Source organism: Polychytrium aggregatum, assembly GCF_025602895.1.
Source record: "Polychytrium aggregatum strain JEL109 chromosome Unknown BJ171scaffold_12, whole genome shotgun sequence".
NCBI classification, from domain to species: Eukaryota; Fungi; Chytridiomycota; class Chytridiomycetes; order Polychytriales; genus Polychytrium; species Polychytrium aggregatum.
The window spans coordinates 884,406-908,830 of NW_026516214.1; the positions used below are offsets into that span (position 1 = coordinate 884,406).

At 56.8% G+C, this 24,425-nt stretch overlaps 8 protein-coding genes across 8 annotated transcripts; 5 read left to right on the forward strand and 3 right to left on the reverse strand.

Moving 5' to 3' along the window:
- Positions 1-1,390: 1,390 nt before the first annotated feature.
- BJ171DRAFT_597886 (glycoside hydrolase superfamily) lies at positions 1,391-3,855 on the forward strand (the record flags this gene model as incomplete). Its single annotated transcript, XM_053114789.1, has 9 exons — positions 1,391-1,415; positions 1,533-1,640; positions 1,760-1,864; positions 1,959-2,053; positions 2,136-2,484; positions 2,645-2,830; positions 3,015-3,243; positions 3,367-3,600; positions 3,702-3,855. The coding sequence occupies 9 exons, from the start codon at positions 1,391-1,393 to the stop codon at positions 3,853-3,855; spliced, it is 1,485 nt and encodes a 494-aa protein (XP_052968302.1).
- Positions 3,856-4,095: 240 nt separating this feature from the next.
- Positions 4,096-7,011, forward strand: BJ171DRAFT_499136 (endoglycoceramidase). Its single transcript, XM_053110445.1, has 8 exons — positions 4,096-4,467; positions 4,648-4,752; positions 4,859-4,953; positions 5,208-5,562; positions 5,756-5,941; positions 6,019-6,247; positions 6,387-6,620; positions 6,733-7,011. The coding sequence occupies exons 1-8, from the start codon at positions 4,206-4,208 to the stop codon at positions 6,896-6,898; spliced, it is 1,632 nt and encodes a 543-aa protein (XP_052968303.1). The 5' UTR covers positions 4,096-4,205; the 3' UTR covers positions 6,899-7,011.
- Positions 7,012-7,171: 160 nt separating this feature from the next.
- Positions 7,172-9,571, forward strand: BJ171DRAFT_561724 (putative RNA recognition motif protein). Its single transcript, XM_053113243.1, has 5 exons — positions 7,172-7,556; positions 7,928-8,047; positions 8,220-8,282; positions 8,418-8,986; positions 9,115-9,571. Exons 1-5 carry the CDS (start codon positions 7,353-7,355, stop codon positions 9,122-9,124), a joined length of 966 nt encoding a protein of 321 aa, XP_052968304.1. The 5' UTR covers positions 7,172-7,352; the 3' UTR covers positions 9,125-9,571.
- A 121-nt stretch (positions 9,572-9,692) lies between these two features.
- Positions 9,693-10,825, reverse strand: BJ171DRAFT_499139 (bola protein). The gene is made up of 5 exons (XM_053110446.1): positions 10,631-10,825; positions 10,379-10,485; positions 10,248-10,281; positions 10,055-10,075; positions 9,693-9,900 (listed from the first exon to the last, which is right to left on the reverse strand). Exons 1-5 carry the CDS (start codon positions 10,802-10,804, stop codon positions 9,790-9,792), a joined length of 447 nt encoding a protein of 148 aa, XP_052968305.1. The 5' UTR covers positions 10,805-10,825; the 3' UTR covers positions 9,693-9,789.
- BJ171DRAFT_43567 (uncharacterized protein) lies at positions 10,819-12,100 on the forward strand. The gene is made up of 4 exons (XM_053107948.1): positions 10,819-11,039; positions 11,228-11,399; positions 11,565-11,740; positions 11,869-12,100. The coding sequence occupies exons 1-4, from the start codon at positions 10,966-10,968 to the stop codon at positions 12,041-12,043; spliced, it is 597 nt and encodes a 198-aa protein (XP_052968306.1). The 5' UTR covers positions 10,819-10,965; the 3' UTR covers positions 12,044-12,100.
- A 354-nt stretch (positions 12,101-12,454) lies between these two features.
- BJ171DRAFT_43549 (kinase-like domain-containing protein) lies at positions 12,455-16,455 on the reverse strand. The gene is made up of 12 exons (XM_053107947.1): positions 16,138-16,455; positions 15,652-15,993; positions 15,237-15,509; positions 15,059-15,091; positions 14,827-14,921; positions 14,527-14,720; positions 14,287-14,365; positions 13,366-14,217; positions 13,111-13,196; positions 12,989-13,002; positions 12,741-12,878; positions 12,455-12,532 (listed from the first exon to the last, which is right to left on the reverse strand). Exons 1-12 carry the CDS (start codon positions 16,327-16,329, stop codon positions 12,494-12,496), a joined length of 2,337 nt encoding a protein of 778 aa, XP_052968307.1. The 5' UTR covers positions 16,330-16,455; the 3' UTR covers positions 12,455-12,493.
- A 716-nt stretch (positions 16,456-17,171) lies between these two features.
- Positions 17,172-22,191, reverse strand: BJ171DRAFT_43595 (uncharacterized protein). The gene is made up of 14 exons (XM_053107950.1): positions 21,903-22,191; positions 21,558-21,677; positions 21,241-21,385; positions 20,978-21,075; positions 20,755-20,844; positions 20,544-20,595; positions 20,154-20,443; positions 18,962-20,014; positions 18,646-18,821; positions 18,429-18,503; positions 18,082-18,316; positions 17,842-17,915; positions 17,437-17,650; positions 17,172-17,294 (listed from the first exon to the last, which is right to left on the reverse strand). The coding sequence occupies exons 1-14, from the start codon at positions 22,104-22,106 to the stop codon at positions 17,208-17,210; spliced, it is 2,913 nt and encodes a 970-aa protein (XP_052968308.1). The 5' UTR covers positions 22,107-22,191; the 3' UTR covers positions 17,172-17,207.
- Positions 22,192-22,690: 499 nt separating this feature from the next.
- BJ171DRAFT_499158 (uncharacterized protein) lies at positions 22,691-24,044 on the forward strand. Its single transcript, XM_053110447.1, has 3 exons — positions 22,691-23,152; positions 23,446-23,724; positions 23,861-24,044. The coding sequence occupies exons 1-3, from the start codon at positions 23,018-23,020 to the stop codon at positions 23,933-23,935; spliced, it is 489 nt and encodes a 162-aa protein (XP_052968309.1). The 5' UTR covers positions 22,691-23,017; the 3' UTR covers positions 23,936-24,044.
- Positions 24,045-24,425: the final 381 nt, after the last annotated feature.

The following is a 24,425-nucleotide window of genomic DNA, read 5'->3' on the forward strand; positions in this document are numbered from 1 at the left end:
CGAGGAAGAGCGATGCCGGCCAGATGCAGGCGAGAGAAGGCGATTTTATATCGGCGCCGATGGCCTCGAGCAGCGGGCGGGTCTGGGAGCGGGTCTGGGAGGGCCGCCGTGCTGTATCGACATGCTGCATTGGTGCTGATGTGTTGGAGCAGTGACTGTTGTGTTGGAGCTGGCTGTTGTGTTGGAGTGTCATGCTGTTGACCACCACACTCTACAACACTCCACAACACTTAACACTCGGCAGCCAGGCCGCCATGGCAATCAGCGGTGTTGTCATGGCTTGCTGTCGCTGGTCACCAAATCGGCGTGCAGGAATGGCGGGTGAATGCCGGGTGCGGAGGAATCGAGGCGGGGAAACGACAGGGACCAAACAGCCGAAGCGAGCTCGGCGGTCTGGGAAGTCCTTGGCCGGTCTGCTTGGCCGGTCTGCTTGGCCGGTCTGCTTGGCCGGTCTGCTTGGCCGGTCTGCTTGGCCGGTCTCTGGGAAGCGAGCGGCAATTGCCATGGGCAAGAGTTGTGTGCAATTGCCATGGCCATGGCTCGCACGTTCGGTGCCGCTGTCGCAAGGCAACTCTCCCCCTCCGCATGTCAGGTGGCAGCAGCATTGGTCATCCGGGCTGTCGTCGGGTCCAGGTGGGATCTCCGAGCCGCAGATTTCCGAGCCGCAGATCACCAGGGTGCAATGTGCCAGTTTGCAGTGCGCCGCATTGTTTTCCCACGCTCAATGTCCTTCGCATGGTGATCATGTCGCTCTTGATCAGCGCGCCATGCTTCGCACAACATCAATTGGTCGTTGCTCATAAGTTTGCTATTTTGCACCATAGTCGATCCATCAAGAACGGGACACCTCGGATTTCGACCATCGACCACTTTTTTGTCACCCGAGCCAAATCCGCGCTGGCTATGACCATTTGACATCGCACTGCCGCATTGCGGTGCGACACTTTTTTAGAGTCTGCACAAGGTGGCTTCCATATTCAGTGACCAAGAGTGCCATTCACCGCTGGCACTCCGAGGCCAGTGTGCTGGTCGATTGTGGAGACCAGAGAGCGACCAGAGGCTTTCACTCTCAGGCTGCCAAAGTGCTCGTTTCGTAGCATGTAAGACATAAGCTACCTGCATACTGCGCTGGCATATGTGATCGTGAGGACGTCTCGTTTACTCATGTGCTAAGTGTATGATGAATCTCATTGTCCCTTATCGTCTGATTCAATCACTAGCGTGCCCAATCAGGCATTGCTGCCGCACATCCGGCTGTTCTTTGTTTCGCCATTCTGAGCAGACTACATCACCCGTGCGATTTTCGGATGTCCTTTGCTCGAGTCTTGCTTGGAAACTCTTGGCTGTCCAACCTCTCATTCAAGACGCATTCCGTCCACTGCATTTCCTCATGCGTCTCCTCTCCCTTGTTCTCTGTGCCGCAGCCAGCTGTGCTGCTCTCACATTCAGTCCAGACCAGTTCCCCATTTTGGGCGACAGCCTGGTCTCTCTGTCCAGCGCAGCTGACTATCCTTTTGACTGGGTTCCTACAGGCAATGTCCATGCCGAAACCACCTCGGTCTCCCATATCGAGCACCAGTGGATCATCGACAAGCATGGACGTCAGAGACTGTTTCGAGGCATTAACGTCGTCTATAAAGGTACCCATCAATCGCCCGCATCTAGCTGAACGGCGTACGGTCCAAGCCTCCAGTTGCGTACCCTCTCAGGTCGCTTACCAGTACATCCTTCTCAATCTTTGCCTGAATGGGGTCAACAGCGTTTCCTTTCCACCCTATTCTGGATAAATGGGACCCTCAGTTCTCCTTCACCCGCGAAGATGTCGATTTCATCGCCGACCTCAACCTCAACATCATTCGCCTTGGTTGGTTTTGCAATCGCTCCGGCTGATCCACCCAGGCTGTCTGGCCACTTGATCTCGCTTTGCAACGCATTCGCTGATGCTGTATCGATTGTAGGTGTCATGTGGGGTGGTGTCGAGCCTTGGCGCGGGAGCTACAACCAAACCTATATCGATGTTCTGAAGCAAATTGTTGCGAGGTGCCAAGAAAAAGTAGGTGCATCTGTTCATTGGCAAAGACAACTGCCACAGGAGAATAATGACGCTGCGGAACGATCGCCTTGGATCTTTGCAGGGCATTTATGTGCTCCTGGATATGCACCAAGATGTCCTGTCGGAGCGGTTCTGTGGTGAAGGCGTCCCCATGTGGGCATTCCACACAAACAAAATCGAGCAAGAGCATGGCTTTCCCTTCCCTTTGGAGAACCCATGGCCGCTCAATCAGTCGGACGACATTCCCACGAAGCTGCAATGCGATACGCACGAGTGGTTCAGCTACCAGTTGACTGCCGCCGCATCGCGGGGCTATCAGAATCTGTATGACGACGAAGATGGCCTGGCAACTTCGATGGCTCGGTTTTGGGCCAAAGTAGCGTCCGAGTTCAAGGACTACGACAATGTCGTAGGTTACGACCTGATCAACGGTGCGTTTGCTGTCGTGACCGACCCGCGAACATCTCGAGTGGCGGCTCAGCAGAGTATAGAGAGTGCAGCAGCGACTTTCCAATGACAGCACATGTATCTGAGCAGAGCCCCTGCCCTGACCAACCGTATCTGGCGCTGATGAGCTCTTGTGCTATCCAGAGCCGTGGGCTGGCGATGTGTTCAAAAATCCGTTGCTCTTGAGTCCGGGTGTTGCCGATAGAAAGAATCTTCAGCCATTCTATGAAATTATCCATGAACATATCCGACAAGTCGATACCGACCGACTGATTTTCTTCGAGTCAGTGACTTGGGACAACTTTGTGGTCGGATTTACCCAACCACCAGGTGAGTTTCCCTGGCCAGCACAGCAGCGACTCAGGGAGGATCTGAGTCTCCGGCAAAGCTGGCGCAGTATGGTGCGAGAGGTCTGATCGCTCAGAGTCGCAGCAGTGTACGGCGCAATGGCCACCCAGCTCCAGCTCACGACCCAACCTGATCGAATCGGCGCGGCTGGTGAATCAATGTGCAGGCGGTAAAGAGTATCGGAACCGCTCGGTGCTGAGCTACCATCACTACGATAAGAAGCCCAACATGCTTGGAATCGAGAGAACGTTCACAGAGCGGCTCCTGGATGCCAAACGGCTATCAACTGGGCTCATGATGACAGAATTCGACATTGCCTTTGGGGACGGGAAGCGCGCTGCCTGGCTCGAAAACGCCTTCCGACTGGCCGACAAACACTTCCAGAGCTGGATAGGGTTGGTAGCAAGCGTCAATGTCGATCCGTGCGGCGAGCACCCTCAGTCTCGACTATGAGCGGCTCATCGGCGGGCTCCAGATTGTGGCGCCAACGCGGATACTGATGCCGATTTGCCTCGCAGGTGGGAGTACAAACGCTTTGTTCCCATTACCGGGTTTGGCGACTTTATGTTTGATCCCCAAACGGGCGAGCTGGTCAAGGGCTTTGTGCCGCTGCTGAGTCGGCCGTTCGCCCAGGCGATTGCCGGCCGAGCTCTGTCCATGAGCTTTGATCCTGAGACAAAGCAGTTTGATTTGGAGTACGAGCTGATCCAGTCGAGCCGCACCAGCGTGACTGAGATCCGGTTCCTGAAGAGGTAAGCCGGCATGTGGGCATCTAGCTGTGCACTGGCTGACCGGGGCGCAACTGGGACGCCAGCCCGGCGCTGAACGATCGAGCTCCATCTTGCCGGTACAGGGTACAGTACCCCAACGGATTCCAGGTCAAAGTCAAGCCCTCCAAAGGCATCACCTGGGAAGTCAGTCCTCACAACGACGGCTTGGTGTTGGTCCGGGCCGACCCCCGGGCTCCACTTGGGGAGCGAGTCCATGTGTCGATCATTGAAAACTAAGCGTTGCTGCAAGGGGCCATCCTGCGTTTGGGGGAGGGTTGATGATCGCTCTATCCTCGATCGAGAATACATGCACACTCATCCAGGACGCCCAACAGTACCGCCGTCGCTGCCTGGCTGTGTTGATGTCTTGGTGCGCCGCGGCCTGCCCAATCGCTGCGCGTGCCTGCGAACATGTGGCTGGTCCGGTCCTGCGTCTTTGTCGCCATGGTCCTCGGTTCTGCCGCACCCTCTCGCCCAACCGTCCGGCCGCCGGCCCGCAGCGAATCTCTGCGTCTGGCCTCGCTCGCCTCTCCCCCAAGTTGCATCCATCCCCAAAGGCATCCTCCGTCCGTCTGCAGCTTTCATCGATGACTTCAAAGCTGCTGTTTGTGCGCCTCATAGCTTTCTGTTTGTCTGTCCTGCCGGCCCTCGTCATCGCGCTGCCTGCTCCGGGCCTGCTCCCACAGCAAATTCTCTCGGACATCCGGCAACCGCAGCATCCATTCGACTGGATTCCGACGGGAAATCATCCACCTGCGATCGTCCCAATCTCCCACATTAGCCAGCGCTCGTTCATCGACAGCTATGGACGGCAGCGTCTCTTTCGCGGCGTAAACGTTGTTGTTAAAGGTATGTCCGTGAGGCCAGCACGGATGTTGTCTGGAAGGCATTCATGAGCCCGTCGGTTCCTGATGTTGCTGGTCGATTTCGCCTGCAACTATGACCTCTAATGTACAAGGCCCAGGGCCCATCGGATGGCGAAGCGTGTCCGGACTTTGGCCCGTACTTATCCCTCCGCCACCATTGCAGGGCCGCCATGGCACCCAACGATCGACCGATGGGACCCACAACTGTCATTCAGCCAAGAAGATGTGGACTTTATTGCCGATCTGAACCTCAACATCGTCAGATTAGGTGCATCACCGTGGCCGCCCTGCTTTCCTAGGTCGCATTGTCATGCTGTCGAAATGGCATCTTGTCGAGCGCCACCTAATCAACGCAATCCACTCTATCTTGCCAGGCGTGATGTGGCCAGGCTTTGAGCCGAGCCGCGGGCACTATAACTCGACCTACATCGCAATTCTCAAGACAATCGTTGAGCGATGCAGAGCAAAGGTGAGAGTGATTGGCCCAGCGTGCGGGCAAGCACATCGATCGATAACTGTCCGGATACTTGGTAGTGAGCCTCGATTGTATTGCCGAGATGTCCGCAGCCTGGGATTGGGTCATGCGCCTGCATCTGCCCATCCTAACGCCGAAGCCCTCCAAATATCTACTACTCTTGCGTCGCTGGGTGCGCACGGATCGGTCTGGTTATGAAATGCTCGTCTTGCCGGAATCGGGGGCCCATCTGTCCGACACACAACCAGGGCATTTACGTGCTGCTCAATATGCACCAAGATGTATTGTCGGAGAAGCTCTGCGGCGAAGGCATCCCTCTGTGGGCCGCTGAGGAGCTGCTCGTCCCAGCCAAGCAGAGCCAGGCCTTTCCGTTTCCACTCGAAGACCCATGGGCCCTGAACAACACGCAGGGCATTCCCTCGCGTGAGCGCTGCGACACCCGCGATTGGTTCGAGTATCACTTTGCCGTAGCAACATCAAGGGCGTACCAGCGGCTCTATGACGACCGGAACGGCATCGGCCGGGCTATGGCGCTCTTCTGGGCAAGGGTTGCCCAGGAGTTTGGGCAGTATGATAATGTCCTGGGATACGAGCTCATCAACGGTACCTTTGGACTGATCTGCCGCTTTTGAAGGAGCACCTGCGTCGATTCTGATTTGCGAGCTTGATGCTGACTGCCGGGAACTAGAGGCGCATGAAATATTGTTGAATCTGAAGGCGAGGCTATCCAAGTTTGGAGAGTGTTCCTGGAGTCTGTGCTGACACCACCTCTGCGATGACACTTTCTGCCAAACAGAACCATGGGCAGGGGACGTCTTCAAGAACCCGCTGCTTCTTTCGCCAGGCGTTGCCGACCTCGTCAACTTGCAGCCCTTCTATGAGATGATTCATGCAGAGATCCGCAAAGTCGACAAGGAGCGCTTCGTGTTCTTCGAGTCCGTCACATGGGATAACGTCGCAGTCGGGTTCACACGGTCGCCAGGTGCGGTCTCTGTGCCATGGCTATCAGCAGCAGGTACCGCCAAAGTTCGCTGACCGTCTTGGTGCAATCTACTCCAGGCGGATCGCATTACCGCAACAGGTCAGTCCTGAGCTACCACCACTACGACAAGCGCCCGAATGTGCTCAAGATCGAAAAGACATTCAAGGAGCGAATCCTGGATGCTGCTCGCCTCAAGATTGGGCTGATGCTCACCGAGTTTGATATCGCTTATCGGGCGTCCGAGTCGGTTGGCTGGATCAAAGAGACCCTGGCCTCGGCAGACCAGCATCTGCAGAGCTGGATCGGGTAGGAGCACCGCTGCACGGCCGGGGCAGTTGATATGCTGACGCTGACTACGACTGCTGCTTGGCCATCGCCGCTGCATGTCCCATCTTGGCGACTGCTGACGTCTCCCGTGCATGTCCCTGCGATGACGCCCTTGAAGCTGGGAGTACAAGCGGTTTCTCCCGATCACCGGATTTGGAGACTCGTTCTTTGATCCAGACACTGGAGAGCTCTGGCAGAAGATGGTCCCGCTGTTTTCTCGCCCCTACGCACAGGCTGTTGCGGGCAAGATTACGTTCATGAACTTCAGCCAAGAGACCTCTCGGTATGAGCTGCGGTTTGTTGCCAATGAGGCCACCCAGCTTCAGACCACCGAAATCCGGTTTTTGAAGCGGTAAGCAGTCGGATGCATGGCGCTGAGAATCGCTTTAGTGAGACAGCAGCAAGAGTCGCCGAGTCACGCAGTCAGCACCAGCTAAATGTGAGGGGGCTTCATTGCGATCCAGGACCCACTATCCAAACGGCTTCCGAGTCCGAATCTGGCCCTCAGTACTCTCGTGGGAGCATCCGGCTGAGCGGGACGATGGGCTTTTGATTCTGAAACCCAGCAGCCGAGTTCGGAATGGCGAAGAGATCACTGTGGTCATCACGGGCGATGTGCCGCAGACATGAGCCACCCAACGGCAGAGTCCAGTGCGCGGCACAGCGAAGGACCGGCGAGGGGCAGGCTGAAATACTCTCATCATGTACATTTTTGTGAACACGCCCTCATCGGTTTTTGGCTGCGAGGCAGGATCTGCATGGCCCGAGAACGCCGTGCTGCACCAAGTTCATGGTGCCAGGGTGCCGCATCGAGCTCATGGCCAGGCGTTCCCACCCACACACACACCGTCGCTTACCTAAGCATCGTCCAGCGCCCTCCCCGTCCAAAACGAAAACCGCCCACCGACAAGCGAGATCTCGCCCCAACGCTGTTCCGTGCCTCCTGCTTCCTGCTGCCCCATCTGTCTCGGCCGCCGGGCTCGTCTGCGACCATACCAGACCTGCAGTGCTGCCGTGATACCTGCCACAGCGCACACCCGATCGCTCCCGACTGCCCTAGAGCCGCTGCCGCTACTGCCGCACCATGACCGCCGAGCTTCCGCCCCAGCTGCTGAAGCTCTTTGCCCCAAGACCGCCGCTGCCCCAGCTCCCACTCCCATATGCCCCGAAGCGAACTCTGACAAAGCGATCGATCCTGCAAGGCATCGGCAACTTCCTGCCGCTATGTGAAGGACATGACGCCGAATACGTGCCTGGAGAAACGCTCGAGGAGAAGAGGAAGCGCAAGGCAAGTCATGGATCGACGTGATCGCCCATGTCTATTGCAGTCTCGCAGTGGGTCAGGGAGCCGTGCCGCTGGCAGTTCGTGATCTGCCACCGCCGCACCGAACCGGTTGCTGATCCCTTTATTGCCGCCATCGCCATCGCCATCGCCATCGCCATCGCCATCGCCATCGCCATCGCCATCGCCATCGCCATCGCCTGTCGGGATATGCGTCGTTCCTGGCTCAACAATGGATATGCTCCGTAAACTCACGGCTCGACCCCTACGTCGTCCCATCGAAACCCATACCGCCCCTCCAAACTCGACATGCGGCCCAACTGCCTCCGTTTATTTACGCGTTGGATATCACACTCACCCATCTGGACACCGGCTAGGCCCAGGAGAAGTCTGCCAAAGTCCAGCAAGCCATTGAGGAGGGACTTGCGAACTGGGACCCAGCGGCAGAGGGCAGGTTTTCGTCCGACCCATACAAGACACTCTTTGTCGGCGGCCTGGTGCGTACGATGGTGCATGATGGACGCGGCTCGCTTGTGTCGCTGGAACCCTTGAACGAGTACCAATCATCCGACGAGACCTGGCGAACCCATCGGGCCGGAGCGATGCCACCCCAAAGCGTCCGCCACACTGACGGTTAAACTGCGCTCCTTTCCTCTGCACGTTGTGTAGTCGTATGAAACCACGGAGAAGATTCTGCGAAAGGCGTTTGATCAATTTGGTCCGATTCAGAGTGTAAGTCTTTCTTGGTCGATTGGATTGACAAGAGGAGAGGGCCGGAACCTGCAGTCGAGGGCTCTGTGGCTCGGAAGTAAGGACTACGCTGCTCCAGCAGGATGGTCTTCTCATGCGTGCGGCTTGCATGTGTAGATCGAGGTTGTCAAGACATCCGAGGGAAAATCGCGCGGCTATGCTTTTATCGAGTACGAGCGGGAGAAGGACATGAAGATCGCCTACAAAGAAGGCGACGGCATGAAGATTGATGGCCGACGTGTCGTGGTGGACGTCGAGCGTGGTCGTACTGTCAAGGGATGGAGACCGCGACGTCTGGGCGGCGGACTCGGCGGCACCCGCAACGGTCCTCCCGAGAAGAATCAAAAATATGCCGGCCGAGACGCTGGACCGGACTCGCGGGGCGACAGCCGATACGATAGTCGATACGATAGTCGATACGACAGCCGATACGACCGCAGATACGACCAGCACGACAACAACCGCGATCGTGACCGCGGCTACGACCGAGACAGGGATCGAGACCGAGGATACGATCGAGACCGCGACAGGGACAGGGATAGGGACCGAGACAGGGAGCGCGATCGTGACAGAGACCGGGATCGTGGACGATACGGCGACCGAAAGAGAAGCCGCAGCCGGGAGCGTCATAGATCAAGGAGCCCCCGAGACGGGCGGAGCAATCGCGATGACCATTACCGAGACCGGTAGGTGCCTTGGCCGCTGTCTGACCCGACACACTACATGCCGGCGAATGTATAGCTGTCCGCAGACGACCACTCCGGGCCGCATCCAACATGCCAACACTCACGCAACCTTCCATCACCCTTATCAGCCGATACTGAGCCTCTCAACGGCCTGGAGCTGACGGCATGTGCATTGTGGAGCTGGATGCTGCTTGGCAACCAATTTGTGCCCTTTACCTCTCTACCCCTCTATACGCATGGCCCGTCGGCTGCTTTCCTATCCTGTGCGTTGGCTTTCACTGTCCTGGGCGTGAATGACTCCTACGCTTTCTCCCGGCTGCCCAAGGCCCTTGCTGGCCCACTGGCCTGCTGGTTCCTCTGCATCGTCAATATAAAGGTGGTGAGTTGTCGACAAAGCCGATCGGACAACGCTCGATGGCAGGTAAAAGCGGCAGGTAACCACCCTGTTGTGATTGATCGCAGCGTTTCCAACATGAACTGGTCCGCCCGATTCCGAGACTGGGACACGATTCGGTTGTTTCGTCCGCAATACATGCCTGCGTGCATTCCCCTCGACGGCTCGTTCCAAGCGCACTTGACTCCTGCACCAGTGCCTTGTGATTGCGCGCACCTCGATCCAGTGCCCGGCGAGCTGTCATCGTCGAAATGTGCCCAGCATCATCACGGATCCATTCCCTACCACCACACCATTATCGCGCCAACACGATCTCGTCCAACAGCTCTATATTGGAGATCTACGGACCACTCCGGCTGGCCACATATCAGACATGGAATAGTAAACCGGCAAGCTTGACGTGCATCGATCAGGCGGCTGGCAAGCTGTTGGCTCGCTCGAACTCATCAGGCGTCTTGGCAGTAATCTGGAGAGCGTGCACGCCGGCCTTGAGCTCGTCATCCAGGATTTGGTAGACCAGCTATGGTCGGGTTGCATGATGCAGTCATCAGCCGCGGGTCAGTGTTGGGTTGCAAAAGCAGATCCGGAAGTCGTCCTTCAGCCAACACTCTCAAGCGGAGCGCCGGTGATCTGATAAACTGCTCGAGTCAATTGGGCTGGTGGATGTCCCTCACCTTATGTCGTTGAAGCAGAGTCTGCCGGTTTCAGGTGACCGGCCAGTACCGTCGTATAATCGATGCAGAAACAGATGCGGGGGCGGGAGAGCTGTGAGCACAGAAGCATCTACGCTCGTGCTGGAGCAATGTCACCAGCCTTGCCTCCTGATCGATGCAAGATTGTCTGTCCAGACACTCAGTTGCAGCCCACCTTGCCCTTGAACTCGTCCGATGCCACCAAGACTCTGCAAAGACAAAGCCAGAGACCCAAGGATGTTAGCGGCGAATGGATGCGAGGCATGCGCCGGAGAGACAGGATATCGCTGCTGGCTGCGGACGCACCGGAAGTGGGTCTCGTTCGGCTTGAGGCCCTTCATTGCCGCATGGCCGGCGTGCTTGGAGCTGTCGTCGACGATCTCCAGATGCGAAGGTCTGAGATGGTCGTTCAGCTGCATGGACGAGACGCTGTCGGTGAGGCTGTCGCTGGCGACGGATGCTGTGATCTGAAACGGCGCTGGCCAGTGCGCTGGGCGGTGTGATGGAGGCAGATCGGGCGATGGCCATCCCGGACCGGTCCCGCCTCGCCCGACTCACCTTTTGGTGGATCTGGGTGTAGACCGGGCCTCCTGTGGTGGTGTTCATGAAGTTGTGCAAGAAGAGCGACGACTTGGTGGTGTAGGATCGGCCTGGACTTGCGAGCCGGCGCAGGAGCGGAAGCATGACAGCGGTGAAGGCTCGCATCAAACGAAAGCCCAAGCGCAGCCGCATTTCTTTGGGCGTGCTGTGGTGCGATCGGCCAGCTCTCCTCTCGGATCTGACGGCCTCCAACAGCAGCTTCGATCGCCCTCCGTGCGAGCGTGCTGTCCTTTCGGCGACCCCAAGCGTCACTCTGGGTTTCCACCCCTGCCCGCAAAGACTTCAGCCGCCCAATGGCATTACCAATCGATTCGCAGAATGCAACCGACGAGCAGATGCGGCGTCTCGAGTCGCTGGCACGTATGAGGTGCGAACTCTCGTCGCCGGATGCCAAGTGCTGTTCCGCCCGAGCTGTCAGCAGACTCCGGCTCGCAGATAGCAGGTGCACCGATCCAAAGAAACGCTCGGTCACAGCACCTATTCACGATGCCTGCTCGCCCTTGGCTCATGCTACGCCGTGGAATCGAATTGCTGCCTCTGATGAACATTTGGCAGGAAGAGAATCTCCCGGCTGTCTGAAATCAAAAAATCAATCTTTGTGGCCTCGCAGAGGCTGGAAAAGGAGGACGCCCTCCTTAACGAAATCCGCGCCGAGAAGCGGCTGCTGGAGCAGGAGCGGCTGCAGTTGCTCGCAACAGTTGAGCAGCTCGACCAGGATATAGCAGAGGTAGAGTCTCGTACTCTGCGATAGCGGCATCGTCGGCATCGTCGGCATCGTCGGCATCGTCGGCATCGTCTGCATCGTCTGCATCGTCGGCACCCAGATGCTGGATGGCCTTTGGTCATGAAACCCACTCACTGCTCTTCTAAAAACCGGAACACCCCCTTGCAGCTGAGTGCATCTGAGGACTCGCTGCAGACAATGCGGACAGAGACCTCCAAACAACTGGACACCCTGCGCGACGACGAGTATGCTCCGTTAAAGGAGAGGATCGACCAGGCGCGACAGAAAGTTGGGCTGTCCCGGCTGCCGAATCTGCAGGAGGAAGTGGAGGTTGAGATGCTCAGGTAGGTATGCCGTGGCATGTAACCATCGCCCTAACGCACCTGGGTGGATCTGTTGAGCTCCCCGCCGCCCACGCAGCCGATGTTAACTGTCGTCGTCTCATGCTTCTCCATTTGCGCTGGACCGAAAGCTACCTCGAGGAGCGGCGGAATCGGTGGCGAGAGTCCGGCATACTACAACCCGATGCGGCTGCTCGCTCGCCCACTGGAACACCTCCTCCATTGAGCCAGCCATCGTCTCCATCGGTATCGGCGAGAGAGCGACAAGGCAGTCAGTCGAGGTCTATTCGCAAGCGGAAGAAGTGAGCGGCTCCCATGCCTGTCCCATCACAACCACGATCTCAGCGGCTCGAGGCCCTTTGCCTATCCCAGATTCGAGTCAGTGTGTCGTCTCTTCAGCCTTTGTTTCAGCGAAAGCGTTACAGCGACATGGATGGTGGCAAATCAGCTGAGATGCCCTCAGACATATTCGTGCATATCGAGTCGCCAAAGCTACGGGCTCTCCAGTGCCGATGCCGGCCGATACACGATAATCCAAGCCATACGCACCGCTGCGACGAGATACAGCTGCAACATCGACTCTCGTCCCCAACGCTGCGTTCCCCAATAAACTGGTTCATGGACCATGAACAGAATGTACTTTTGTCAGTTGTGAAGCCCTTTCCTCTAATGGGCTGAGAGGCATCCAGTATCGCGAGGTGGACCTTTTCAGTTGAAATATTCAGTTCTAACATCGGTGGGCCTGGAGCTTAGTCCTTAGAGATGCATTTGCTCGACCAGCCTGTTGCACAGTCGCTGTGAACGTGGGAATGCCAGTGGATCAGATCAGCCCGGGTGTGTTTGCACCAAAGAGCCACGGAATGGTGCCAGAGTATGAGCGCATGCAAATGGAGAGGCAATGGCTGCTGTAGAGCACCGGCGATGATGGGCAGTGCGCCGAGTAAAAGAACCTGGATCCGGTCGACTTAGATCCGGATATGCCACCGGCTGCTGCAAGACTCACCTTGTGAGACCATATGGTTCCGCGGAGGCGCTTCAGATGCAGTCCAAACAGATTGACCTTGGGCACCCGACAGATTTCGATCTCAAAGCGGTTGCCTCGCTCAACCGATGTGTCCTCGCACTGGTACACATGGGCCTCCTGATCGAGTCCGGAGAGTGAAAAGCTCATAAACACATGGACTGCAACTCGAACGGCGGGCCCAGTGGTGCGAGCGAGCGAGATGTTTGACTCGCATATAGCGCACTTACCGTTCGCTCATAATCTGCCGCGCGGTTTGTTGGGTTGATGTTGGCATGACGGTCGGCATGGTAAGACTCAAGCGCATCAATGGTGGCCGGCAACGTCCGACAGACACAAACGTCTCACTTACAGATGTGGTTGATTCTCAGAACATGCTCGATTTCATTGCAGATATCCTGGGCGCTCTTTGACGATGTGGTATAGACATTGAAGAACCTGTGGCGCCACAGACATGAATTAGACTTGGTGCGGAGACCCTCAGACGACAGGACAGACAGCAGAACAGCTGAGCGGCAGAGAGCATCTTGGTTGGACCGACACACTCCTAAAGCCATCAGATATTGCAGCGGTCGTTGGATCGGCATTACAGTTTAATCAACCTTACCCTTTGATGAAGCGCAACTCAGTCTTCTCTGGCGGCGCATTCGCACATGCCTGCTGCAGGCTGCTCTGTGGCTCCGCTATAGTTTCGTGACTGGTAGTTGTCTTGCCAGCAGGATCCTTGCCGGATAGGCTGCGGTCGCCGTATTCGACTTTGCTGCTGCGGTAATGACTGTAGAGTTGGTGAAAGTGGTCCATGAACGATCCGACGGTGCTACTACTGGGTCCCGAAATCACCCTAGGCCGTATCGTGGTTGATTTCGAAAGCACCTTTGGCGGCGGCTTGGTTTCGGAGGTGATCGTCGTTGAGCTGCCAAGATTCTTGGAGCCGTTGATGGATGACTGGCTGATCTCTCGTTTCGAGCGAATGCGCTCGCTGATGTTGCGATAGGGCATCCCCCATGAGGGACCCGGCTGAGCACCACCGACATCAGATGGATCCGAGCTGAACTTGAGCTTGGCGCTCGTCAGCATCTCGGGCTTGCGGATCATGGTAGTGTCGAGCTGCGGCCGCACCGTCGTTCCGGCCCGACGCATGTCACGAAACTCGTCTTCTGCCTCTTGGACGCATTCGAGCTCGGGCGGGGTTTGCGCTTGCTCGTAAATGTCTTCGACAGTCTCGCTCGGGTCGGAGTGAACCGCCAAACCCCGCCGCCGCCGCATCTCGTCAACCAAATGATAGAGACTGGTGATGGGATGGAGCCCTACGGGCTGACTGAGCAACCGGCGGATCTCAGACTCGCTGATTCCGTACGAGACCAGCTCGGTGATACTATCGGGGTTGGGATCTTCGACGATAGGCGGGCGCGGCTTCAGGAAGTTATCGGGGATATGATCGAACCCAACGTTTGTCCAGCTGCGAGGAAGAGTGCATTAGTACTCGGCGGCATCTCGGCATGCTCGAGCGCATGGGAGATCGACGCACCAGTGACTCATCACTTCGCCGAGGGTTGCTCGTTGCTTTGGGTCGACCGTCAGCATCGAGCGGATGAGCGATGCTGCATCTACGACGCCGTTTGGCAATGTTTCACCGGGTGTCGATAGAGTTGCGAGGACGAGAGATGGATTGTTGCTGCCGTCAGTCCGGAACTGGATATGTTCCCACGGCCGATCAAGTCATCAAGCTGCAGGCGATCATCTGCGACAGCGTGGGGGTACCACCTACCCGGAGAAAAATGCGCCGGCATGGTATATATTCCTTTGGATATGTTGTCATAGAGCTCGCTCATCGAGGCTGCATCGAACGGTAGCCGACCAGAGAGCAGGGCGAACAGAATCACGCCGAGACTCCACACGTCGACTTCGGGCCCGATGTATCGGACCCCACGAATCATTTCTGGCGCAGCGTAGAAGGGCGAGCTGGCGGAACAGATGCGGCAAAGGCCAGGAGCGGCGAAAGGGACGTTGCTCAGCACGCTTCTATCAATTCTGTGGATTTTCTTTGAGATATATGGATATCGCTTACCCGCAATAGGTGTCGAGCGTTCGCTCACGATGGAATGTGTTTCCAAAGCCAAAGTCGATGATCTTGATGTTTTTGTTGCAGTCGAGAAGCAGGTTCTGTCCGGCATGAGGAGCACATCAGCATGCGCGATCAACATGCATGATCAGCATGCGCGATCAGCCTGGCTGGCTATGAGAATGCAGTTATTTCGTTCAGAATATCACAACAGAAACAGAGATCCCTGCTCGCCTACCTCGGGCTTCAGATCTCTGTGAATGACAGAGTTCTTTGGTCGGGCGGTGTTGGAGGCGCGGCGACGAATCCGAGTGAGAAACACACCAGTGAGCCAGCGCCATTGTATTCGCCTGAAAGCATGTACATTGCACAGTCTGTCATGCATGACTGTTCGCGCAGGCCGCAGAAGGCCATACCTGGTGGCAGTAGTCGACTGCAGATATGACCTGGCGGAAGAACACCCGAGCCTCTTTCTCCTTGACCATGCCGCGCGAGACAATGTAGTCGAACAGTTCGCCGCCGTTGGCAAACTCCATGACAATGAAGATCTTCTCGTCCGTCTCCATCACGTCCATCACCTGGACAATGTGCGGGTGATGAAGCAGCTTCATGAGCCGGACTTCGCGCTGGACGCTGTTCTTTTGCCTCTGTGTCTTGACATTTGCTTTCTCTATGATCTTGATGGCAACCTAGTTGGTCCGCGAGCCAAGCAAGCAGTGTTTCATTCAGGCTTCCCCTCGCCTCACGAAGACAAACTCGCTCGAATCCGGTCATACCCCCACGCCAGACCGCATGCGATGCATCAAGCATAGGTGTGGATCTGCTGGGTACCTCTTCTTTGGTGATACAGTGCTCTGCCAGCTTAACTTTGCCGAACGTTCCCTGACCGATTGTCTTCTTGAGGATATACGGGCCCACAGTCTTGAGTTTTTCGGAAGCGCCGGGGTCATTCTTGGATGTAGCTGTCGACGATCTGCCTCCAGCTGCTTCGTTGACAAGCTCTCGGCTTTGACACACCGTCGTGGGAACCGTCGTGGGAACCGTCGTGGGAACCGTCGTGGGAACTGTCGTGGGAACTGTCGTGTTGACCGAGCCCACGGCCGAAAGCTTTCCCTCAAGGGGCAGATCTTCTTCGACCGCTCGAGCACTCTCGGTGAGTTGCCCATCCTGATCCTGTGGCAAGGCACTCATGGTCAGAGGCGGACGCGTTCTCTGCTTATCTTTCCTGCCTCCCGCCATTGCCAGCGGCCAGTTGGCAATGGAGGCTGGACACCATGGCGCTTCTTGAGAAGCTCTCCGAAATCGCCATCGACCAACCTGGACGAGTGGCTGTCTGCTCTTCTCGATGAAGCGATCGAGGAGACCGAGTACATGGGCGCAGCTCTTGGAGTCCTTGATGGAGATGCAGCTTTCCTTGAGGAAGCCCATGAATCTGCTCCGCTGCTCGTGGGAAAGTCTCCTGAGCTCCTCGTCGAGGACCTGAGAGATGTATTCCGCTGATTTCATCATGGGGGCGGACGGAGATTTTTCTTGACTGTCCTCACAGCGGTATTCTCACGCAATGGCTTCGTGGCGATCCTGCTCGGTGAGTCTGCTGTCCGGGCCGAGGGCGGCATCCAAGACAACGAGGGAAAGCGGGTCGTACTCGTCAGCACGGACGAAGCGGATGGAGCAAGATCTGGTTTTGACCGAACAACTCGACTTTGCTACGTGTAAGCAGCAATTAAGCGCCATGATGGTGCCCCGAACAAGCGGGAATAGATGGTTCGGCCGCATCCCATCGAAGCCGGCTGGGGGGGGGCGAGCATATCGACGCGGCGACAGTCTCTTACAGGATTTACAATCGATACAACAGCGGGGGAAGCAGCAGCAGCAGCCCCCTGGAAGGACGTGTTGCCTGTGGCGGCTGTCGATCGACGTAGGAAGGCTTGTTTCCCGACAGGGCTGGGAGGAGTGCTGACCTCTCTCGGACATTTCGCTCCAACATTCCTCTCATCCGTCGTAGCGCTCGCCAATCAGCCACGCCCAATCTCCTGCCAATCTCTGTCTGACTTGAATGTACCGTCGCGGATTGTGCTGGACCGTGCTGCCCTTGGCACAGCGCTGCACCTGTTCGCCCCAGACCAGCTCGGCACATATTTTGCACGTCATGCCAACAATGCCAACAATGCCCACAATGCCCCTATGCATCCTACACAACCCGAGTGTTTGTGCGTCTCGTGGATCGAGATTGCTGTCGGTAACTGGCGGCGGCGATTGCGACGATGCACCAATGATCTCTCATTCATGAGCCACTCTGCGTGTGCTGTATTCTGATACCAACACGGTGCTCCGCTTTCGCGGAGATCTAGTCGACAGAGACCAGCGGTGGTGCATGCACGCTGCCACTACTGCGACTGCTTGAGCACCACAAAGGTGTTTTTGGAAAAGTACTCCGCAATCACGCCAAAGCGGTTCTCAGGATGTTCTTCGAGCTGCATTAAGCAGGGCAGCATTGGTTGGGACCGTCAGTTCCAGCGCTGACCAAATGTACAAGTGCCAAAGGATGCGATCCAGCCCTCGATCCGGCCCCTCGATCCAGCCTCTCGATCTGCCGCCATCTCGCGCAAGGCTCACCTGCTTCTTGAACACATCATGGCGAGTGGCGTTCCGCTCGTGCCGGGCCATGACGTCCCGGATCATCTTGTGCTGAGGACTGCATCGGGGGCATTCGGTGTCGCCATCGCCCAGGCAGCGCTGGTGGTAGCTGTGTTTGCACATAAAGTGAACGGTCGGCAGCTCCAAGGGCTGGAGACACGTCGAGCATTTGGTGGCTTGGAAGACCACGGGGCTGCGTACCGAGCGATTTAGCAGTCCTCAGGCGTCAGAAAGCATTTGAAACAGAGTCCCGCGGCCAGTAGGCTCGTTATTCGACAGACAGCAGATCAATGCCTGCCGCAAACGATGGGTGCGCCCAGCGATATGATGCAGCGATATCGTGCAGCCATATCACGCAATATCTGTCCGCACTGGCGGTCTTACTTGGTTTTCAGGTCCGAAATCTGCTGCCGCATCTTCTCGGTCTCTTCCTGGTAGCTTTTTGTCATTTTTTGATTCTGTTGGGTTGGCCGGAGATACAGCGTATAGGGGAGCAAAGAAAGGAAAGGAAAGTGCATGCACACGCAAGGTCAATGGCCAAGCCGACGATGCTAAGCAACGGAATCGGCGAACCTCCGTTGATCAATCGAGCACACCCAGCGCAGTGTATGGCGGCCTACTCACCTCTTCAATGATTTTGCGCTCCCGCTCGACGCGCTTGATCAGGTAGTCTCTCACCATGCCGATGGTGATGGTCGAGTTTTTGGCCAGCACTTGGACGACCTGCAGCGGTGCCAACAAGTTCCGCCGATCAATGTTCTCCAGAACGTTCAACAGCTCCTGCCGGTTCTCGATTGGCCCGGTGCCTTTCTCGGAGTAGTAGGAGAGCGCCAGCGTCCACAAGGTGCTGTCGGCGTCGCTGGAGACACGGATAAGGTTCGGTGTAGCCATGGTCAGCGTCAGTGCCCACTGGATGAAGCAATCACAAAGCAAGGCTGTAGAGTAGATAGCAGTAATCTTGGTACACATACCCAAACTTTGAGCACGTTTCCATGAGCGAGGCAGAGTCGCCGATATCCATGTAGTACTGGAGAATGTCGCGATACCTTGGGCAGAAGAGAACTGCGTAAATTGATATGGCCGCCATGAGGTTTCCTCAGTGCTCCAGTGCACCAGTGCTCCAGTGCACCAGTGCTCCAGTGCTCTGCCGTAGTGCTCTCGAGTCCCAAGCCTGCTCCGACAACCTACATTCCAAGGCGCTCGTACAGATAGAGAATGCCGGCGCGGAATTTGTGCGTCTTGCACAGGACGAGTGCGTGGTCCAGGTCGATCTGGGATTTGGGATGTCGCAGAAGGTTCATGGCCTTCTGCTCAAATTGGGCCTTTTCGTTCCAGTCGACAGCAGCCCCGGCGTTCTCAAGGGTCTATAAGTCATGAGTGGAGTGCCACCAGTTCAGACACGCGATTCAGAACCCCCGCAGTCACATCATGCAGGCTTCGGTAGCTCACACCACAATGCGTCCAGCCAACCTGCAATCGCTCGAACTTGGCCGACGCTACTTACAACCGTTTCGGTCGAGCCTTCGATGATTTGCGTGCAGTTGCTGACATAGAGCTCCAGGAGCGTGTGGCAGGCGATCCGTAGACTCTGTTCTTCCCCGTTTTCCTCGAGCGGGACTGCCGTTGATGAATCGGCCGCACCCGAGGCGGTCTCGGCGCCACCGGGCCATCCGGACTGGCCTTTGCGGGTGTCGCGGGATGTGATCCCCCACCGCTTCTCCAGAATCCGCTCCAGGAACTGCAGACACCACTTGCTGCCCTTTTGAACGAACAAGTGGATGAACCGCTCGGGGGCACACCGCTGGACTCTGTCACCGTCGCCGCTAACGAGACCAGGGTGACAGAGCCTGACGATCAGGTCGGTCATCTCCTGCGGGTAGTACTCTAGCAAGGTGGTGCCGTATCTGCCGACCTCGAGCTCGGCGGCTTCTTTGTTGAGCACGCCCAGATACTCGACCGTCTCGGCGTATCGCTTCAGGTCTTCAACCATGATCTTCATGTACCAGTCGTGCGCCTTGAACCTTTTGGCCAGCCAGAGCGCATGCTCAAAGTGGCCGCCCTTGCGACAAACGCGGATGGCCGTCTGCACGTCGAAAGCAATGTGGTCCTGGTCGTTCTTGATGAACTCGTCGAGCTTGCGAATGTCCTTCATGGTGGCGTAGCAATTGAGCAGCAGCGTGGTGTGGTCCTCGCTGGCAGCACCTTCTTCGTGCAGCGCCTGCAGATACGACGCCAGGTTGTGCACCCGCTGTGCGTCCAGGAACTTGATGATGACATAGGATGCCTCCAGCTGCGGTATTGTGTGCAGATACTGCTGCATGGCAACGTCATATTCGCCGCGAGCATACAGGAAATCGCCGTAGCGCTTGTAGATCTCGACCAGAATCTCGTAATCAAACGGGTTCTCGGACTCCGCGACGCTCGCTCGGGCCGTGGGGGCGTGAGACTCTGTTGACGGCTTGGGGGTGGATGCGATGTTGATGGCAAGTGTGTACATGTCCTTTCGGAACAGGATCTCAAGCTTTGTGGGCATGGGCTTCTCGATGAGACGGTAGACCTGAGGGCAAATGCACAATGTCACCGGACAGGCTATCAGATGAAAAAGTCGCACGAAGGCACTAGTCCAGGAAAGCATGCGCGACAAACGGATAGCCTGGAGACTTGCGCGTGTCCACAGAGAACAGAGTCAAGGCTACCTTGCGCTCGGCTGTTACTACAAGCAGCTCGTCCCACTGGCTGACGATGTTGGTGATAGGCACGCCCGACCCGAGCTCATCTGCAGCGAGGCTGGCTGAGCCGAAGGAGCCTGTGAAGGCAATGAACTTGTTCTTTAGGTCATAGATCGTCAGTACTGTGCCTGGCTCGCCTTGGACAAAGTTCTCGACATCAGGAGCGTCGGGGGCCTGGACGAGGTCGGATTTGATCTTCTTGGCACGGGATACGACAGCCACATACTGCCGGCAAAGCGTCATCGATGTCTTGAAGTCTGCAAAGCGTGAGAAGGACACAAGACCGTGAGGACGGCGACTCACTCAGGCAAAGGAGGCCGTCCGGGTGCAGCACAGCTCTAGCGAGCAAAGGCAGACCTTCGATGATGTAGCAGGGACCACGTCCGTCGATTCCATACGAATATATAGCCTGAGAAGCACACGATCAGAATTGTAATCCGGCGGTCATTCGCAGCCCATGTGCCACCTCTCTGCCATGTGGCCGGACCACAGGCTCAGTGTACCATTGCTACTGTTGCTGCTGCTGCTGCCGGCGGTGCCGAGATAACCCAAAGTCGCGCCGACTCACCTCGTTTTTGCCTACAAGAAACTCTTGCATTGCGCTGTGCGAATATGCGATCGTGCAGCCAATGTCGGCGCCAAAGTCGTCCACAATTTCCTACATCCACAGATATGGCGTCAGGTGGGTATATCTGTTTGGCATATCGGCAAGCATTGGTGCGCACTGCCAGGCCGGAGCTGTGGCAGTCGTTAGGGCCCAGGCAGCAAAGATTTAACCAAGAGGGCCATACTTTTGTGTCCTTCCCGCCTGAGGTCACCATCTTGATGATGGAAGCCAGGGTCACGATAAAGAGCGTCACGACCTTGCCTTCTTCGTGATATTCCAGACCTGTCGATCGGGAGATCCACCACCCCCCGCAGGCACATCATCAGCTCGCGGTCGACGGCAGCAGCCGAGCATTGTGCCCCGGCATTATGTTCGACATCTTGCGCTGCACCATGCCTCCACCGACTGACGCCGCATTCGAGAGAAACCATGGGCAAGCGACCGTACCGGTAATGCACTCGCTGCCTTCGTGGACTACCCGATGCTTGGTGAAGCGATCGAGTGAGATGTCGCCACGCAGGATCATGACGACACCGTTTTCGAGACCGATAGCAATCTGGGCCAGGTTCTCGAGATAAGCCAGAGCCGTGACCTAATTGTCGATCGTAGTAGCGACAAATGGCGATGGTGATGGCGATGAGAAAGTAGCACACAATGCAGGTGGGCTTGCGCCGTCGCCGCTCTTGCTGTCGGATGGAGAGGGGACCGTTCGAGGTTCGTTCTTGGTTGGTAAACCAGCACCAGCAGGCTTCCCTTGCACTTACGGGGAAGATCTTGTTGCTGTACTGAATCTTTGCCGAGCGGCTCAGGACCGGTGCCTTGGACTGCTTGTCGGTCTTGGAGAGATTCCAGATCTTGAGGACCGGAATGTCGTTCTCGTCCTCCTATGTCGTCCGAAAGAGCATTACTCAACTACCGACTTGTCACTGCTGCAGACCTTGTTCTGGGCATCGCCGGCGCCGAGAGCTTCTGCAAGCACCCAAAGCCACCGGATGCCGTTGCTGCCGCTCGAGATGGGGTCGCTCGAGATGGGGTCGCTCGAGATAGGGCCGCCCGAAGGACACACACTGCTTGAGAGGCTAGGAGATGCCCCCCGTCGCTCAACCTACTCCGATCGAAAGCAATGCGTTCTTGCTGGAAATAAAGCGCATGTGGCTGACAGACCCTCGGTGGGCATCAAATGAAAAGATGGACGACAACGAGTGATTCACGATGAGGATTTGGCCTGAGGACAGTGTTGGACGGCAACAGGACCAGAGGCATGGCCGAGAACGAAGCGCCAGCAGAGCAAAAAGCCGAGTCAAGGATAACATCGCGCAGCATGAAAAGAATGAGAGTCGTCGTCAATTGCATATGCCTTGCATCAGACGCCCGCTGCACTCAGCAGCGGACTCGAGGGGAGCATGCAATCAGCCTGGACATCCGCGGCTCCGATTCAGAGCCAGCCCAAGATGCGCCGCTGGGCAGAAGCGATGCCGATCAGCTACAGGAATGGAGATGCACATGAGCTGTCGGGCCGCATGTGGATGCAGAAATGGAGGAACAGGAGAGGTGTACGGTGAAAGATAAATAAATATGAAAGGATATATCCATAGTAGATGTGGCTCCCGCCGGCAACCGAGGCCGAGACATCGCTATCGACCAGCCACGACGGCGAGGTCTCCTTGTTGTCCGCATCGAGAATCTGCTCCTTGGCGAAAAAGTCGAATCGACGCCACTGCGGGGTGGCCATGGTGGACAGCCGGCGTTGGGTGGGAGAGGAAGGGGGATTGATGGATGGGATGGGTTGGGTGGGTTGGATGGCCAGGGAGGGCTGGAATGCAGGCGGGCGCGCCACATCTCGCCGAGAAGGCGCTCGGCCGGCCCTGTGGTCGCCGTGGCAAACGAAAGCCGATGTGCACCTTCGTCCTGCACCTCCCGGGCGGCATGGCCGCTGCCATAGGCGAGAGACAGGGCCACCTGATGCCCGAATCGAGGCCCGCTGTCTCGCAGCAACGTCTCCTCCCCAATCACCCTGGTTGCTTGGGCTCGCCCGCTCCCGGTCATCTGGGCACAATCGCAGCAGCAGCAGCAGCAACCACAATCGCACCGACATTCACGGGGGGGGGGAGGAGGTACTCTCTGCGCTTTTGCTCCGTCGCATCGTTTTTTTTTGTTGCTGTTGCTCTATTCTCTTTGCCGCTCCCTCTCCACGACCTTTCTCGTCCGCTCATTCTGGCAAGGAATGTCCCTCGGATGGCAGAACTGGAAACCCTACGATGAGCTCCGGCACTGGAGGCCGTGGATTCAGTTCTACGACTCGTGGCTGGAGCAGTACCCGACCATCAAGGACTTGGCTGCCAAGACCAAGATATCCAAGGTAATGCACCTGTGGAGAGCAACATGGAGCAGGAAGCTGTTGTGACTGCTATTACGACAAGGCGGCTGCATGGTCCTGGGATGTCATGCATCGGCAGAACCAAAGTATCATGGAGACGCTGCACCAGCGAGCCGGCAGAGCCATGACACCTCATCCACAGGACAAGAAGTGTATATCGGCAGTCGCCAAGACAGGCTGTCTCCAGGACGAAAATGAGGCCAACAGCAAGCTCGACACTCGCATCGTTCGCATCACTCACATCGCCGTGAACCTGGCCTCGGGGTTTCCCACAGGTGTCGTTGTCCGTCTTTATGAAGCTCTTGCTGGTGCTGACGGCCCTGACGCCGCTCTCGGGATACACCACGACAGCGATCGGCCTTCTCTATCCATGCTTCCGAACCCTGGAGGCCATACGCTTGGGCGACGTCGAGGAGATGCGCCTGTGTTGCATGTACTTTGTGTTTTTCGAGGCACTGAGGCTTCTGGAATGTCTGGGAATCAACAGCATGTTCAAGCTCTGGAGGTGGTTCAAAGTGGTTGCTTTGATGTGGGCATTTCTTCCGCAAACAAAGGTAGGCAAGATGGCCTCTCCTTCCTCCACCCTCGCTGCGACCATCTGTCGTCTTGGGTGGCGCTGCGGATATGGCAAACAGTTGGGTTTGGGCTCCGCTGGTTTGGTCATGACGCACCTTCATCTCCACTCATAAGGGAGCGCGCACCTTGCTCAACTGGGTGATGCCATACTTTATATCCTGGACCGAAGTCAAATCACCGCCCAAGTGAATCACCTCATCAAGATAGACCGCCATCTCAATCGATGGAGCGTGGAAAGCGGGCTCAGTTCACTTTGACACCGGCCCGGTTCAGAATAGATTGCACGCATTCGAACAGGGATGGTCGTTCGGGAAGGAGGTACACTCTTAGATTCAGCACCACTGAGCTGTCGCTGCTGGTTGTGGAAAGCCCGTCGCGGAAATTGAGAGAATCTGGGGGATGGAGTGATTGGCCTGCACACAGCTATCGTGTCTATGGGCAGCATTCACGCCGCGTTGGGTCATGATGGTGGTGAATTGAACTGGGGCACCAGAGTGCAGTGATGTGGAGATCGAGAGTGTGGCGGATGGTCATTGCCGTTGATGGATGGGTGTGTGTATTAGGGATCCAGAGAAAACTGGCCATCGGCTAAAGGCAAAGCGCCCCCGGTTCATAGAGTACTAGCGTAGAGTAATAGGTGCGATCGAGAGGAAAACAACAGCAAAAATGAAAAACAAGA